We start from the raw sequence: 17,516 nt of genomic DNA on the forward strand, positions 1-17,516 counted from the left end.
TGTAACAAACATTTGTTTATGTACTTATGTATGTTTCTTTTTTATATACAGGCTCAGATACTTGTGATAATCATGGTATAATATGTTTATATTATTTATTTTATTACGTAGGTACAAAAAAGTGGACACGAATTTCAATTTGCGATGATAAAATAATCATACCACAATGTGTTATTGTATTGTTTGAGTGCTGCTAAATTTAGTTCATTGCTAATGTTTGGAATTCCCCTATCAAGCTTTATCTTTTGCTTTATTTCTCTCATAAATTCAATTTGATGTAATTTGTGTACAGTATATGCAGGTTCTTTGTGGCTGAGTATGTATGAGTTGTATGATGAATAGATAAAATAATGTATTTCTAGGATATTTTTAAAGTTGTTTTGTGTGAATATATAGTAACTCAGTCAGTCTGTATAGTAAATATCAGTAATGTAATTAAATTACAAAACCGTGTAAGATTTATGTAATGTTACACTTACTTTATTGTTTTAAATTAAATTACTTGTTTTTGGGTTTAAATTAATTTAATACATGTTTGGGCATCAGAGACATGTTGATAATTAGGTCAGATGATTACCTTGAATCATAACTACACAAATAGTCTATGTTTAAATATTATTAAATATTAATAAAAACACTACTTTTCCAAATTGTTTATTATTTCGGGCGATAATATTTAATAATATTTAAAGAATTTCCAATTGCTCCAAGAGTCTACAAAGTCTATGTTTAGTTAATTAACTATAGGCTAAAAATAAGAGAACTAACCATATTATTAGAGGTTACTTGTTATGTTGCTAGTATACTAATTTAACATGTTTATTTTAAAGATTAGATATCTTAGTTACTTCTGAACTAAAATTCTGTATTATAAAATACAACAGCAATTTCTAAAAATACCACACAACCAAAATTTTTGTTTAAGTGCTGATCCATCCAATAAGGTAAGAGTTTCACTTACTATCAAATTAATGTTTTAAACCACCTCAAGATGAAATCATTATTTCGGAAGATCACGTACAAAATAAAAACCAATATTGGAAAATTGTGTAATTGTTACTAGTTTTATCAAACCAAATATGGGGTAGGGTTAAACATTTCTGCAATCTAGCAATATTCATGCCTAAGTTCACTAAAAGGAAAATTACTCTTCATTCAGATAGTAGCATTCTTACAACAGTCCAGTCTTTTTCTATTACTCCTGCTAAAAGTTGTAACTTTATTCTGATAAAAGCCCTATGTTTGTTTGCTGGATTTTAAAATTACATATTTAAAGCATTATGACTGTTGTTTATTGGTAAAGGGTTCTACCGAAATTACCATGCCTCATATCAGATGTCAGTTTTCCTTATACAAATATTTTCTCATGTCAGCCATGCCTCCGATTGTTATTTTTTTTATTTCTCTTGAACTCTTACTTCTTCCTCAAGAAATAATATCTTCAAAACTATTTGAAAATAACTAAATATATTTAAATCATGAAGAATGCTGATAAAACACCCAAGTACCGTACATTATCGATTTCAGAAGCAATAACATCTTAGTTCTTTAACCTTGAAGTGCACAATTTCTTGAATGAGATCAACATTATTATTATCTGTAGTGAAAGTTGAGTGTCTTCTTCCTCGTTCTACATCATCTTCGATATTATTTTACTCAACATCATTCTAGCTGTGGACTGTAATTACCATTTTCCCACTACATTCTACACGTACGTACGCGCACACACACACACACACACACACACACACACACACACACACACATACACACTCTTTTAAGCAACCAAGGATCTCAAATGGTAATTGGCATAGCACAGAATTTGGTGTTGGTAGCTGGTATAAAGACAACATTACATAATTAGCCTAAACAAAACATAGTCCTTTGTTTGAACCTTGGTTTGAATATAAGTAATGATTTCAAGTACTTATAATTATTTTAATTCTCTAAGTTCTTAAAAATTTTCTATTCATCGATTCTTTTTAGGACTTTGAGTAGAAGTAACAGCTTTGAATTTCTTGTCCCAGGAGGGTTTACGTCTGGCTGGTTTTACCTTACAGTTGAACCCCACACTGGGCACAGCAAAAACGGTCACCTAAATCTAGACAACCCTATGGATGTCCAGGAGCGGCACATCACTAACCGCAAATTTTGAAGTAATGGGGTGCAAGGGTAGAACAATAGGTCTTGTCTACTACAGTTGGTATGGCTCCCTAAGTGTTAAAGGCAGTAGCTAGCCTATACATCAGGGAATGTCAAACCCCCCAACACTAAGCTGAAGAACAACCTATCAGAGTAAAATTACATCAATCAGAAACTCAAATCAAATCATTTATTGCCAAACAACTTTTCAGTACAGGCATCCGTCATGTTTTTTCTAAAAGACAGTTACAGTTATTGTACTAAAACTATCCTTTTACACTAAATACTAATCAATACTATTTTCTGTAACATGGAAAAAATGTATTGCAATAACATTGGTAAAAGCAAAATAATAAAAAAAAAAATTAACCAATAGCAATCAACAAACAACAATCAAAAAATAAAAATCAACAAATAACAATTAAAAACTGAATGTAAAAAAGTCTCCTGGGGAGTGTAATTAGTTTTCCGTTAGTTTATTTTTAACGTATCTTTTAAAGGAATAAAAAGCGAGTTCTTTTATTTCTGTAGGCAAAAGGTTAAAAAATCTAATACTGCTACCATAAAAACTTGAGTAAGACTTGTTGTATGAAAATTAAAAAAAATGGCTTCAAATAAATGACACAATTTATCTAGTGTCATGAAATTTCCTAAGGTTTTATAGGCAAACTGCCATGTCTATTACTATACAAAATATTTTAAAAGTTATATTTATAGCTCTTTATTTACACTCTTATAAAGTATCGTAATATATATAGTGTAGACCTCACCAACCCTGGATTACCAACCAACCTGTCATAAATTTGACAATGCATCATTTTTTTAAATGTCCAAACTAGAAAACATACCTTAATACCACAATATTGGTCTGAGAGTCGCATAGTTAAGTCAATAGTGTCTCTTTCAGGCATCCATTGTACATTTTACGACAGCTGAAACTTATGTTACACTAGTATTTATAATACTTATCAACTAGTTTTAGTGTGATTTTTTTTAATTTTGTGGAAATAGTTGTTAAGTTAACTGAGTGATTATCTATTGTAAACATAATGGATAAAAAGAATAAACAGTGAGAAATCAATTTGTATTAGATAGTTGCTAAATATGTAATCAGCCGACTCATCATCAAGTTTGGAGAACATCACACTTTATTTGACTGTATTGATATCAGAGAACAATACAAAGTTTAAAGTAATTCTGGGAGATTTTGGTAATATCTCTAACAGCCAATAGTATACCTCCCCTCCCACCACATGAGCGAGAAAAATCTGTTCCTTCTGTCACAGTGCATTTGTATGTGGTGAACATAAAATTATTTATTGTGTACAATGTAATACGAATTCGGAAAACACATTCAAAATTACAATTCATAACAATACAGATTCAGTTATTCACAATTTTTAGTTTTCTGTTTTTTTTTTTTTTTTTTTTTTATTGATTCACCTAAACATTTTTTTGCAAATAAGGTAAAACTTTACAAAGTAAATAAAACAAAAATAGTTTACCTTACGTGCATTTATCCATACAAAACATGTATTGGTACAATAAAAAGTGATACATATATTTATTCTGAAACATTTCAGTCTGAAAATAATGATGGACAGAAACATATTTTTCTTATTAAGAATGAATTCGAATCAGCCTATAATGAAAATACATAACAGAATATAAGGGAAGTAATTAACTGATTCTAATTATTAACACTCTTGAAATTACAAAAGAGCAAAACTATTTTAACAAATAAATATTTTGTCAAAACGATGTGCTTAGGCCACAACTGCAGCTTAATAATCCACCAAGGTATTTCAACAATTAAAAAACAGTTTTTGCCACCTTTAACACGGCTAAGATTTTCTTTGTTATCTAAGAGTTCATTTCAATGACGTAATTACTCTCAAGTTCGAATAAGGATATTTTGTAGGAGAGACAAAGAGGGGAATTATAGGTATTATTAACATCAAGGCCGTGACTAAACCAAGAAAGAGCAACAAGGCAGGTGCTAGACTGGTTGAACAGCGCATGCGCCGTGAGATGTAGCCCCAGGCTAAACCGGAAGTCCCCCGCACAGGACAGGTTTTCAGGGCCCACGACCGCCACACCGGAAATGCAATGTGAGGCTCCGGGTTTGCTGTATATACTATTGGTAATAGGCTCTTGAAGATGCAAGATCTCTGCACGGTTATCGGTATGAGCGCCGATCATAGATTATCAACGTCCGTGAAATTGTCGTGACAAATACAACATTCGATTTGATTTTACTATTTGACAGCACGACTTCCAGTTTTGTCTAAGTTCAAACTTCTCGATAATTGTCTACATAGGTTCATAAATAAGAGATAGATACAATGTTATCGTATTGAAAGCCGAGAAATCTTAGAGGGCAAAGGTTGAAGCAAACAAAGATTTAACCACGAAAATGACTCAACACGGAAGGGCCTAGTAAAAAATGTGTCCTTCATTTACTTGGCAGGTCTGATGGCTCTAACACTACTTACGTACAGACTTCACTTCTACTCGACTGCCAAAGAACATTTGAATTCAAATTTAATCTAATTGAACATTCAGTTCAACGATTCGAAGTTATGTTAACTTCGATACAGACTTAACTACGTCTATAAGCGGTTTAAAAGATTCCTCTCACTAACAAAGCTACGTTTTGTGTGAATCAAGTTACTGAACAAAAACCCATTTCACTAAAACCAATTAGCCCCGAAAGTGCTACAAAGAATTAAAATTTAGAACACAACAACCTCAGCTCCAAGGCAGGTGGGGCGAGGTGATCATAACCTCAAAATGGACTTCGGGAACCAAACTCAGCCAATTCAACGTAATGTAATGAATACTGTATATTATTATGTGAACAGAGGTAGGTAACACTCCTTAGTTTACTGATATTGTAAAACACCAATTCACCCCCGTCTATCAATGTTGTGTTGGTTGTGCCAAAACGGCTTGAATTTAAATTTCCTAATAAAAGTAGGCGGCCGCCATAATTTCCATACTGGGTTCGGTTTGGTCTGAAAGTTTTTTAAGTCGGAAGGAAGTGGAACAAACCGCAAGCATGGCGGGCCGAGGAGCTACAGGCAATCTATGTAGTTGGCCGTGAAAGTGTCCACTTCAAATCAATACGATTTAGGTAGACGCGACGTACTCTCGGCTTTCCAGTATAACATAACGGAAGCCGTAGGCTACCCCCTACATTATCTTAGGCATGCTAGGGGCAGTTTATTGGATGATGAATACACGTTTTGGACTGATCTTTGTTAATGCTGAATATTCGCTTCTCTTAGACTATTTACTTCTTTGTTTTTTTGGAGATGGAAGGATTGTGAAGGAAACATGATTTTCCGAACATTTGCTATCGTTCTGATTTTTTTGTATCACTGAACAATGGCAAACGTCCGAAAAAAATACTATTTACACTGTTTCGTATGGTACAGGAAATTTGAACCAAGAAATCGCTGGATGCAGGAAATTGTGGGTTCTGCTTGAAATGTGATCACTATAATCAACATAGGAATCTCGACCACATTGTGATCTATTTGTAGTGAGTCTTGAGATAAGGGATTCCGTTCACCGCAATGCAACTTCCCCTAAAATTCCTGTCACCAAATCAGCGGCCGCTCGGTGGACACGGCACCGATCAGCTGTGCGAACTGTGAAGAAACAGATAAACAATGGTCGCGGTCGCGGGAAGACACAAGAGTCGGAGGAGCGGAACAAACGAAACGAGGGAAAGCGAGGTGAGATGGAGATGCGCAACGCGCTGCGCCGCTGTCCCGTTAGGAGTGTCTGTACTGTTAGGTTAGGTTACTGCGCGGTTGCTGTAACTACGTCTGCGCACTGTGTCAGCTCGGCTCTCTATTGTTGGGCTAACTCGTGCTACATTATTTTATAATCCGACTGCTTATAACCTTGAAACAAAGTATATTGACTTTTAACGTGTACCTACAGGAAACTAGTATGTACTGTACATCGACTTCCTGATTTTATAATTTAAAATATACGTGTACTTTCAGCAATGAAATTACACCAAATATCCTTACAACCCCCCCCCCCCCTTACCCTTACGCCTTGTGACCCGTACACAGAATTTCGGTCTGCTCGGTTCCTTGAAATTCATTAAACGAATTCTTTTCTCAGTATCTGGTGGGCGATCGTTTAGCTGCAGACAACGCGCCATCAGTAGACTCGGAGTGGGATGTCGTCGTAAACAAGCAATTGACGGAGCGATAGGGATGAGATCGATTAAAGGAGGGGGAGGAGGGGGAGAAACGGGGCCAGTCCGACGGGCCGGCTTGGGGTGGGTCACCGCCCTCTCACTATAATGGGCCTCCCGACCCGTTACCCTAATTTCGGCCCGACTTAGAAACTAAACTGAAACTGGTATTTGTATTTCCGACCACAGGCCAAATACGCACGACTACGGTCATATTATTACGACACACAAACGGACATCTTGTTAGTATGCTGACTTTCAAACAATGTCAATTTTTAATTTAGTGCTTAATTTGAATTAATTCCCGACTTGAACAATCCCTAACGAGTAATCAAGTATGCAACAAACGGCCTGTGATTACCACTACGTAACAAATTGTATAACAATAATGACTTTACAGAACAGACGGAATATGTGACCGGAGAGGAGGGTCTAGGAAGCGACGATTTCTTTGTTCTGTACGGACAGCCCGGTAACTTTAGTTGTGACTCACTCTGCAGTGAGTGTACATCACAGTGTGAGTCAGCCGAGACGCGGTTGCGGGTACAAATAATCAAAATGCACGAATCTTGCAGCGGACGAACGTGACTGACTGACTGTAAATTTGCGCTAGCGATAATGACGCAAAGCGGATAAACAATATTCAGAAATAATCGTCCTTCTAAAATTATACTTATTAGGAATAATTGTTAGCCATTCCACTTGGTTAATTGAGTCTAGAATGTATATTATTATAAAAACAATACGAGTTAATAAGCTGCTGTAGTTGAGATCATGGTGTTGAAATCGTAACCATTTTAACACTCCTATTCACTTGATTAGAATGTTATTTATTGAATTTGAACCAAACACATTTTAAAGACTGATTCAACTTTAATTACCAGGAACCGATCTCAAATTAGCGTGCAATTGTGCTCAATCTTAAACACAATCTAAAATCTCTTTGTGGTGTCCATGACTCTTTAAGGCAGTAATCACTAAACCTGTTACATGTAGAATTATTCTTCTTTTGTTTCTATAGACCTGAGTAAAATAAACCATCAGGAAATGCTGATCAAGTTGCAAGACATAATTTTATATGTTATGGCACGAAGGAAAACGTTAAAAAAATTGTAAGAAGCCTTTCGTTTTGTATTTAAAAATTAGTTAACTAGATATGTTCAATAATACTTATAACCTAACATAAGCAAGACACTCCTAACAGCTAGAAATAACCCTTCACCACATTTCTTGTCACAGTACAACACTAAGGGAAAGTGTGTGCATTGTTTGATCACAATCTTACTACACGATAAATAGAACAACATTTTCTTTAAATGAAGCCCATGACAAATGAAAGGTAGACAACATAAAGACGAAAATTATTGTACTTGACACTGATGTGCAGAAGGGAAAACTTAATTGAAGTTTACTTCCCTAAACAAATTTGTAATGTTTATTACTTTTTCAAACTTGAATAAAATATAACTTCTAAAGATAACACTTATCACGAAAATTAAATGTTATTTTTTAATAAGTTTTATATATTATTAAGCTCATTTACTTGGCAACGCCTTTATGGCCATACTTTGATGTCTGTATTCTAATGAAGGAAGAGTTGTTTTTGTTTTTACAAAACAGAGCCTTTTGTAAATTTAAGTATTTTAAATCATGTTAATTATTTTTGTTTTATTACTTTGTGTTTAACTTGTGTATTTCAGTACTTCTTACTCAATTAATTATCATTTAATTATCTATATTTCAGTAATTTGTGTTTTAATATGTTTGAATTTCAGAATTTTAAATCCTGTTAGTAATTTATTATAATCTTTGTTTCAAAACTTTGTACTTCAATATATATGCACATTAGTTTTTTCCTGTTGATCATTTATTTATGATATTTTTAATACATATGGTGGTTTTATGTATACTTTTTAGCTCTATTTATGGACTTTTACAGGTGAGATAAGATCTTGCAAGTGAGTAAAAAGAATGTTACTTTTTTTGTACGTACTTAAATTTTTGAAAGCGTAAATTAAAACAACTATTGATTTTATTTCGAGAAAATATTATTTTTAAGATTGTTCTATAAATTAATTATAAATACTGAAAGTTTCATTGCATGATCTCAATGGGAACAAATAAATTTAATGTTATACAACCTAAAAGTTTATTGTTCTTTTGGACACAGTAGGGTACCTTGTGTGTAAATATTGACATGCAATAATTATATCCTGAAATTTCAATCAAGGGTACGGGGTCTGTCAATGTCAGTGATCAGCTCTATGTAACTCATCTGCGTTAACCTCAATTTTGTATTTTTTTTTAGTTATTACAGATACATTAAACTTGGTAACAACTATATTTTAAAATGCTTGTAATTTTTTATTTGGAAGACACTGTCATACAAAAGATATACACAATTTACAGATATGTACCCTACCGTGTCCAAAATAACAATGACCTTTTAAGCTAAATTAAATTAAATTTGTGTTTCCATTGCGATCCCATACAGAAATTTCAGCATTTTACAAAATTAGTATTAGTTTATTTTATGTGTTTAAACATATAACTAGGAAAAAAAATTAAAAATTCTTCTTACGCTCTTTGTCTTGTAGACTACATCATTGATAGCTCTTAACACAAGATATATGTTATATCATCATACATATTAAAACCATCATAAATAAATGACCAACAGGAAAAGTACTGAAATTCACATATATTGAAAAACCAAGTATTAAAACTAAGATTAACAGAATTTAAAACTCTGGAATTCAACAAATTACTGAAATAGAGATTATTAAATGACGACTAAACGAATAAAAAGTACTAAAACACACAAGTTAAAACACAAAGTACTGAAACAAAAATAATTAACACAATTTAAAATACTTATATTCAAACAAGGCCTTGTTTTGTAACAACAAACTGTTCCAGCTCCATTACAAATTGAGCTAAAATATGAACCTAAGATAACTCTTCTAGCTGGTATGTGTAAATCGGAGGATATTAGGAAAAAATTAAAGTAATGTTATTTTATTTACACTGAATTGGACTGGTACTATAATTAAGGGTTGCCATAATCTTTCACCGGCCAACCAGGAGTCCACTATTAGAAATGAGTAGGGGGTATTAAGGATAAAGCAAATTTAAAAACCTGGTATAGTATGTTAGTGTGAATGTCATTTAATTTATAAATAGTGTAACAATGGTTACTAAGTATATCACTAACAATACAGTTTAGGTGATATTTTTACAGAGCTTTTATTAGTTAAATTTAAAACATTAAAAATTACAAACCAAAAAATGTTACAATCATTATATATGTCAATTCCTTAAAAACTTTGACAAGTATAAAATAAAAAAGCAAAGCTTATTTTTATACCATTTATATTTTCCCACTGCAGTGCATCTTTCTCTCAATAAATCTTTCTTGGATTTTATGCTTTTCATAAAACTCTGTACAGCTAAATCCAAAAAGTTAACTTAGCACAACGTCAAGCTGCGATCCGTTGCTTCATGCTTCAGACATCACTCCAGGTAATGCTCAACATTGAAAGCTCTCTTTCTGGACAGAACATTGAATTTAAGCTTAAGATTAGACACTAAAATATCTTGCTGCTTAAAGAAATGGTACAGCACCATCGATTTTCTTCACTCCCATACTTCTACTTCTGAAGCCCAAAACCTCTCGGAAAGAACAACCTTGTGTTTTTTGTAATAACTTCTGCAGTTCTTTCAATGTTTTCCCAAGAAACAATGTTTTCATTGACCTTTACTGTAATGTAAGAGATAGACGGACTGTAAAACTCATTAAAATCACTAGTGATTTGGCTGCAGTCGACATGCTACTTTCCTTGAAGTGTTTTTAAGATCGTGTTTGTGCCATAAGGAATGAAGTTAAGACTCCTCTCTTGTATATTTTCGTTCAACTTATGTAGGATATGTACAACTTCAGTAGCGCTGGACTTGTTTTCCTCTAGCTAACTATGAGCATAGGAACACTTTAACACGCTTTGTCAGAGATGGACACATTTCCTGAGACAAGAAGTATTCTTTCAAACCAGAAAATATGAGTATCTTCCCTTCAATTACTGGCATAAGGGAGCTAAATTTAGTATTACTGTGTTGTAATAATTTGTGATATTCAATATATGCAAATCCGCTGAATTCTTTGAGTTGAGTAAATATATATTTCCTAGAGGGTAAATATAAATATAATTGTAAATGTTCACAACAACGGCCTCGATTTCAATCAGAAGCTCGTCTACAGCAGTCTGGTCTGTGTTGTGACTGATATAAGCACTACAAGCAATACCATTTATGGTTATTCCAAGTTCGTTCTTTATATAAGCAAATAATTTGTATTTCCTCTTCTCTGTATTCCACTGATGTTTTATTACAGTTGTCACCTCAAAATCCTACAATTTTCTCTTCCACTTTGTTTTCCCTTACAAAATGTCATCAAATAATCTGACAATATTTCTGCGGTTTCGTCTGGTATAGACTTAAAAGTCGAAGTTTGACTCGCACATCAGATTCCTGCTTAAAATAACGCACAACTATAGGAACAAGTTTAACTTCTTTTTTGTTTGATACCCGTACTTAGTACAACAAAATTTGCATTTAATAAATCATAATTTCAATCCTCAGTGGCAAAGGTGATATTAAATTTAGAATTATAGCTTCACATTTAGTTTTAACCAACGAAACTTTTGGTTCAAAATATTTTGAAACTAACTTGTAGGAGCATCAGTTTGAATGTTGCCTCTTTTGCATATATTTCATACTCGTCTTGTGAATTTAAGTTTTTGAAAAAGGTAGAAATTTTTGATGATTCAGCAAAGTCCAATAAAATATTTTTGTATTTTTTTTTTATTTAAATGATCGTTAACCCCTTAATTGCCATGCCTGTGCTATCACGTGCCAAACTGCTGCTTCACTCATCTGGTAACTGTAAGATGATACACACTGGCCTCTAGTAGTGTTTATTTGAACTACTAATAATCCACAGTAGTGTTGTTTAATTGCTATTACACTCTGACAGTCAACAGAAACAAAATGTTATTGTTTTCTAGTTTTTTCAATTGCGTCTTTTAACCCTTATAACGTCACAGACGCCGTATGGCGCATAGACAAACTATTTCCAAACGGCAAAGACGCGGTACGGCGCATCGACACAAAACTGCGTCTATAGCAAATTTAAGTTCCTTTTAAATCCGATCAATATCACTAACGGTATGCGTCAACCATGTGTGTGGGTTATTGACCTATGTCAAGCGTCAAAATATAGCTGTCGCGTTACATTGTTTGAAACACTCTCCCTGCCACACGGCACAGATGCTGTACAGCACGCGCGCTTTTGTTTGCAGTTTGGCTTCAGGTAGTGCATGTCTAACCATCGCTGAGTCTGTTTCCTTCGTCGTGTTTTCTGTTTATATAAAAGAACACTATTAGGTTAGTTGTATATTTACAATCATGCATTTCTTTTTTATATTTATCACAAGTGTAATTTATATAATTGTCTGGTAATGTTTATAGTTTAGCTAATAAAATTTTGCGTGCCTTTTATTTTGACTTTATTTATATCTACAATTTAATGTCCCATAAATATATGTACGTACAAGATAACTTTAAAATTTTTACTTTTTTATACTTACCATAATTATAGAAAGTAAAAAATAAAAAATGAACTTTACACATTTAAAATTTTTTTTTTTATACTGTGCCGTTTGCTGGAAGTTAGTTATTTAGTTATTTTCTATTTTAACTGTGATTCTGTTAGTATGGCAGGAATTATTTGTAATATGGATAAGGACATTTTATCAAACATAGATTTGTCTAGTGTTGTTGTGAGTTAGGCATTCAGCAGTATGTAAGCTGTCTAAGAGTGATGACGATCAGGATGTGGGCTCAAATTATTAAACCACAATCTGACGTAACGAATCAGGATATTCTGGTGACAGTTCGATAAATGAAGATTTTGCTACAGTTGATCATGGTGGCAGCTCTGTGCAGCACCGTTGAAATCACGGCACTTAAACCGTTAACATCAGATTGGTCTCTATGAGCTACAGAAAATACAGATCCACACTGCTCACATTTAACTCTGTTCTCGTGTACACAACTTTTTTAACCCTCCAACTGATGACCGATGGCACAGACGTTCATCAATACCACTTGTGAACTGATAAAGACGGCACAGTCATCGGTCAACTTTCCGCTATTACTACGAGAAAACCGTTTAAGTTATAAAGACAAAACTTGCAAAATTTGAATCCTCTACTCATAAATACCAATTAATTTTATATAGTTTATATTCGTAATATTACTCGTCAGCTGATATCGATCCAAATGCCGCACGGCATACAGCTGACGGACTATGCAGCTGGTGACGCGCTGCACGGCCTTGACGTTCTTTGTTGATACTGTTGCTTGGTAATTATGTAGGCTAGTTGTTTATAATTGAATGTTATGTTGTGAAATGGGCAATCCTCGTTGTTCAAATTATATATGTGATCTATTGGATGATGAAAATATTAGTTCTGATGATGAAAGTGGCATATCAGCAAATAAAGAGCACGATATTTCTTTTGTCTTTTGTCAGATATGCAGTCAGGTAGTCTGGATGGTTATAAACCGGTAGAATGTGAGTTGGGTTGTAAAAACTGCTATAACAGTGAAAAAAAGTCATCATTATCTGATACCCTTCTTGCCCAAAGAATTCATCAAATACCAATATGGATGTGTACTGCCAAAAAAAGTAGTACATACTTTTACACTTTTTTTGTGTTTTAACCCTTTTACTGCCGGACACCTTTTTTTTAGTTTGTTGAAAAATGCCGGGCTGAAATTGACTAAAATGTAATGATTTTTTTAAAAAATCATGGATTCATTATTTTTTATCATAAATTGATAAACTTTATCTTGTTTTTTTCCTTATAAGTTGTAATTTGCTACAAAAAATAATTTAAACATTTTCTGTCCTTAAAAATATATATATATTATGTCATGAAACAAAAATTTTAAATAAATAAAAATTATTTTTTGAGTTTGCACTTTAACAACTATATTTAAATATTAAACCACCACCATAATTATAATTTTTTATTGTATAGTAATTATATATAAACATTCCCAAAAAGTTTTAGGAACATACCTTGAAAAATACTGAAGCTGTGATGAATTTTTGAAATTGGTGCAATATCCTCGAATTTCAAGATAACACGTTTATTGATACATAACTTTACACTATATCGCTTTATAATACATAAATCACTTTATAATACATAAATCACTGTCCATTGATATGAAAATATAATACATAATAGAAAATTAAAGTTAAAAGACACTTTGATCAATATTTACAAAAATATATATACATTTTTAGGTTCATAGGCCTGCTGATTAGCACTTGTGTTCCCCAAAACTTGTGGGATGAACACCTTTTTTACAGTTTTTGCAGACAGTCCTGGTTCTCTTCCTCTTCCCTCCAGTACTCATTTTATTAATCGTAAAAATATGTAGATTTACAAATATAAATGTCAAATAAAGTGTAAAACACGAAACAACACAAGTGGAACTCACAACTAATGAGATCGACCATAACCTCATCAAACCAAACTCGAGTTATAACCAAAGAAGTTCAGTAACAAAAATGGCTTCCATAGATTATAAAACCTGTTTTCTGTGTGTTGTCCATATAGTAATGAATAACACAGCTGAATTTCGATGCATTTGGACAACATTGAAAACCAGTATAAAACAAATACGAGACGGCTTTTATAGCGCACGTTGGCGATTTTCGCACAAACGGCAGCGTGCGCAATCGCGCACGTCGGCAGTAAAAGGGTTAAATAGGTGTACCTATATAATATTTCTGTTCACTACAAAACTGTGTATATTTTGTACATTTACAGTATCTTACTATCCAAGTCATGTGCAAATAAAACAATACTCTAGTAAATGCATATATATGTATTATTTTAAATTTTTCTATGGTTTCTAACAAAAAAATTTATATATAACAATTATTACTTAGCATTTAGCACATTTTTTTTTTAATATCTGTAAAATATGCAAACTAAAACCAGTGTATCATTCTGGGAGTTTTTTATTATCAGTTGGAGGGTTAAGAAAGAAAACTTGCTCTGAAAGTGTGTTAAATTTGCAGACTGTTTTTAGCAAGGTTTGGTTATTCACTTAGTAAAGTCTCACTCAAACTGACACTAAATGTTTAGAATGACAAGGCAAAACAAAATTAGTTTTGAACACTTCTAATTTACACTACAGCTTACACATTACATTATCAATAACAAGAAATAACTACTGTACTGTAACTACTAACTGGGCTTCGGTGGTGAAAAAGAAAAGCATCCCTCGAGATAGTACCCAAATTCAAGCTCCGATCACGAGAGTGCTCTTAAAGTTAAATAACATAGATGTATGTTACTTTAATAAAACTAACTTAAGTAACGTAATGTTACTAAATTAAACCTACTTCACCGCGTAATAAAGTAGTAGGAGAGCGTGACCTCAGGATAATAAAAACCCTCATGTGTAGGTACACCAAAATTAGGTCTAATTAACCTACAAAGATCTCCAAACTCTTTATTTCAATTGGTCACACAGTCTAGAAATGACAGGGGTAGCCCCTGGCTTTTGAAAGATCCTATATATACAACTAATATTTTAGGCTTAGTTTAACTTTTTAACAATGATCCCATTAACACAATTTACATTTAGCCAGTCAATTGACATTAGTAATTGTCTTCTACTGAAATATTATGAACACTTTAAATTTTGTACTTTTTTAAGAACATACAATCAAAAATACCTATTTTTGTTGTACTTGGGTATTTTTATTACTATTCAGTTAAACACGTTAAACTTGTGAAAATGAGTGTCAGGAAAATGTTTTGTTTAACTATGAAGCCAGTACCGTCCCATATTTATATATTTTACTATGTTGTTTACAACAAAACAACATATTCAGAACATCAAATTTTTAAATCATAAATTATGTAGTTACTTTCTGACAAAATTTTAACAAAAATCTTTATATTTTTTGTAATTTTTTCCAATATTTAGCCCTGTCTCATGTTGCGTTATATAGCACTGGAAAGAGCATAAAATGCTGAAAAATAACCTTTCCTAGCTCTCTAGGCAAATTATAAGCACTAAACCAATTACAAAAACACCTCTCTGTGTCTTTTTTGCAAGTTTTTGGAAACTACATAGCTGTGCTTTAGAATTGATTTGAAATCAACATTTAAAATTTTAGTATTTTTCTTAGTTTCAATACTCCTGGTTAGCAACCCAATTTATTCTACTCCGAGTACTTTTTATTAAATTTGAATAACTTGTATGTTTAAACTAGGCCTAGCTCTTTTCAATTCTGTGTAATTTTATAATTTTTTATTTATTACTATTTGTTGTTCTTTTGACCTGTTATATAACTTACTATTGACACTATACTACTACTGACAACATACGTTATTAAATATTTGTTTAAACATTATAATGAGCTCAAATAATAAAGTTTATGTAAATTAATTAAACTAAAGAAAATGTACTATGCATATAAATATGTATTAATTCCATACAAATATCAGTGCGATCTGCGTTTTACATATACTAATATGAATATGTATTAACCCTAGAAAAAGAATGTGAACCAAGGTACAATAGTATACCCTTGCGCTTTTTTCGTTTTTGCTAGTTGTGTAAGAACAAAAATGTCGCATTTTACAAAAATCTACGTAAAACTTGAAAAAACTAAGATATATAAATACATAATAAAATTTTCCGCTTAAAGAATTAAATTTCTTATAAAATTACCCCAAATACTATAGATTATAACTGTCTTTTGTACTAAAACAATTTCTGACTTTCCAAATTGACAAGAAAATAAAATGTTTAAAAATTATTCTTGAAATAAAAAAAATCTTATATACTTTAGTGCTTATAAATGACAGGATATTATAGCCTGTTTCTAAAAAAAACAATGAGCAGTCAGCCAAATAGCAATAAAAGTGAATGTTTTGTGAGTTTTACTAAACCCTTGTAGCCTATATTTAATTGGATTTATACTAGTAGGTTGGGCCCAAGAATATTGAGTGGTTAACGGGTTAAAATGAAAATAACCTTCACAATATTATTTCCTTACAGACTTTTAACTACTAGGCTATTATGAAAACATCTTTATGTCAATTTCTATTTAAATAAAGCTTATATTTAGAGGGAATGTTAAAAACCAACTAACTTCTTTAGGCTCAATTAACAGTTTAGCACTGTGAATATTGCCTAGGGTCAAATCATTTGAAAATTTACAAATATGTAACGCAGGCCTAGCCTATGTTGTTTTAAAATTTATTGTCCTTTTTCCAAAGTATTTGTGCAAAATGAAACTAGGCTAAGTCTTGTAATTGTTTTCTTAGTTTTGAATAAAACCACTATGTAATACAAATTATCTTATTAAGTAATCTTTAACTTAATAAGATAATTTGTATTACATAGTGGTTTTATTCAAAACTAAGGAAAACAATTACAAGACTTAGCCTAGTTTCATTTTGCACAAAATTAGACCATGTTTAATTAAAAAATATAAATTGTAACCTTATAAATTCTTTGAAATTTCAATTTCATAAAACGTAACACCACAATGTGTTTAGTCAGTTCGCGAAAGCATTCTCCATTCCAGTAAATTATCATGCTAAGCCCCAACTAAAATGTAGGCTAACCTTTGATTTAGTATAGGAATGGTCAAGAAGTTAAGAAATTTAGCCAAGAATGTGCATCTTATATGGGATAATGGTTTTAACAAAACTATATTTAATGAAATATAATGAACGTCAAAAATTTTAATCGTAATTGATTAGTAACATTTAGAATTCGTGATTTGTAAAATAAGATGAATAACTAGCAAGTCTTCCATCAAAGATGGAAGAAGACTGGTTAGGACCATGACTGAACAGACAGCTTGTAGAAAGTTAGCAAAAACTAAAACAAATGGGTAGTACTTACTTGAGGACTATTATTTAAACTATCTTCTATAACTTTTTCAGTCTCCATATCTAGCATTATCTCACTAAAAACTTCATAAAGCCTAAATTACAGACAATTTACTGTCACTACTAGATCTAGATGCATAGTCAATAGCACTATACTATGA

At 32.2% G+C, this 17,516-nt stretch overlaps 1 protein-coding gene across 4 annotated transcripts in view; it reads right to left on the reverse strand.

Annotated features, from left to right (window-relative positions):
- Positions 1 to 17,516, reverse strand: part of LOC124353215 (beta-TrCP) — a 37,912-nt gene extending 20,396 nt beyond the window's left edge. For all 4 annotated transcript variants that reach the window (XM_046803110.1, XM_046803109.1, XM_046803112.1 and 1 more), the window contains exon 1: positions 17,369 to 17,516. In XM_046803110.1, coding sequence (XP_046659066.1) covers positions 17,369 to 17,425 — 57 coding nt within the window. In that variant the 5' untranslated portion in view covers positions 17,426 to 17,516. The remainder of the gene's footprint in view (positions 1 to 17,368) is intronic.

This window comes from Homalodisca vitripennis, chromosome 1 (genome assembly GCF_021130785.1).
Source record: "Homalodisca vitripennis isolate AUS2020 chromosome 1, UT_GWSS_2.1, whole genome shotgun sequence".
Classification (NCBI taxonomy): Eukaryota; Metazoa; Arthropoda; class Insecta; order Hemiptera; family Cicadellidae; genus Homalodisca; species Homalodisca vitripennis.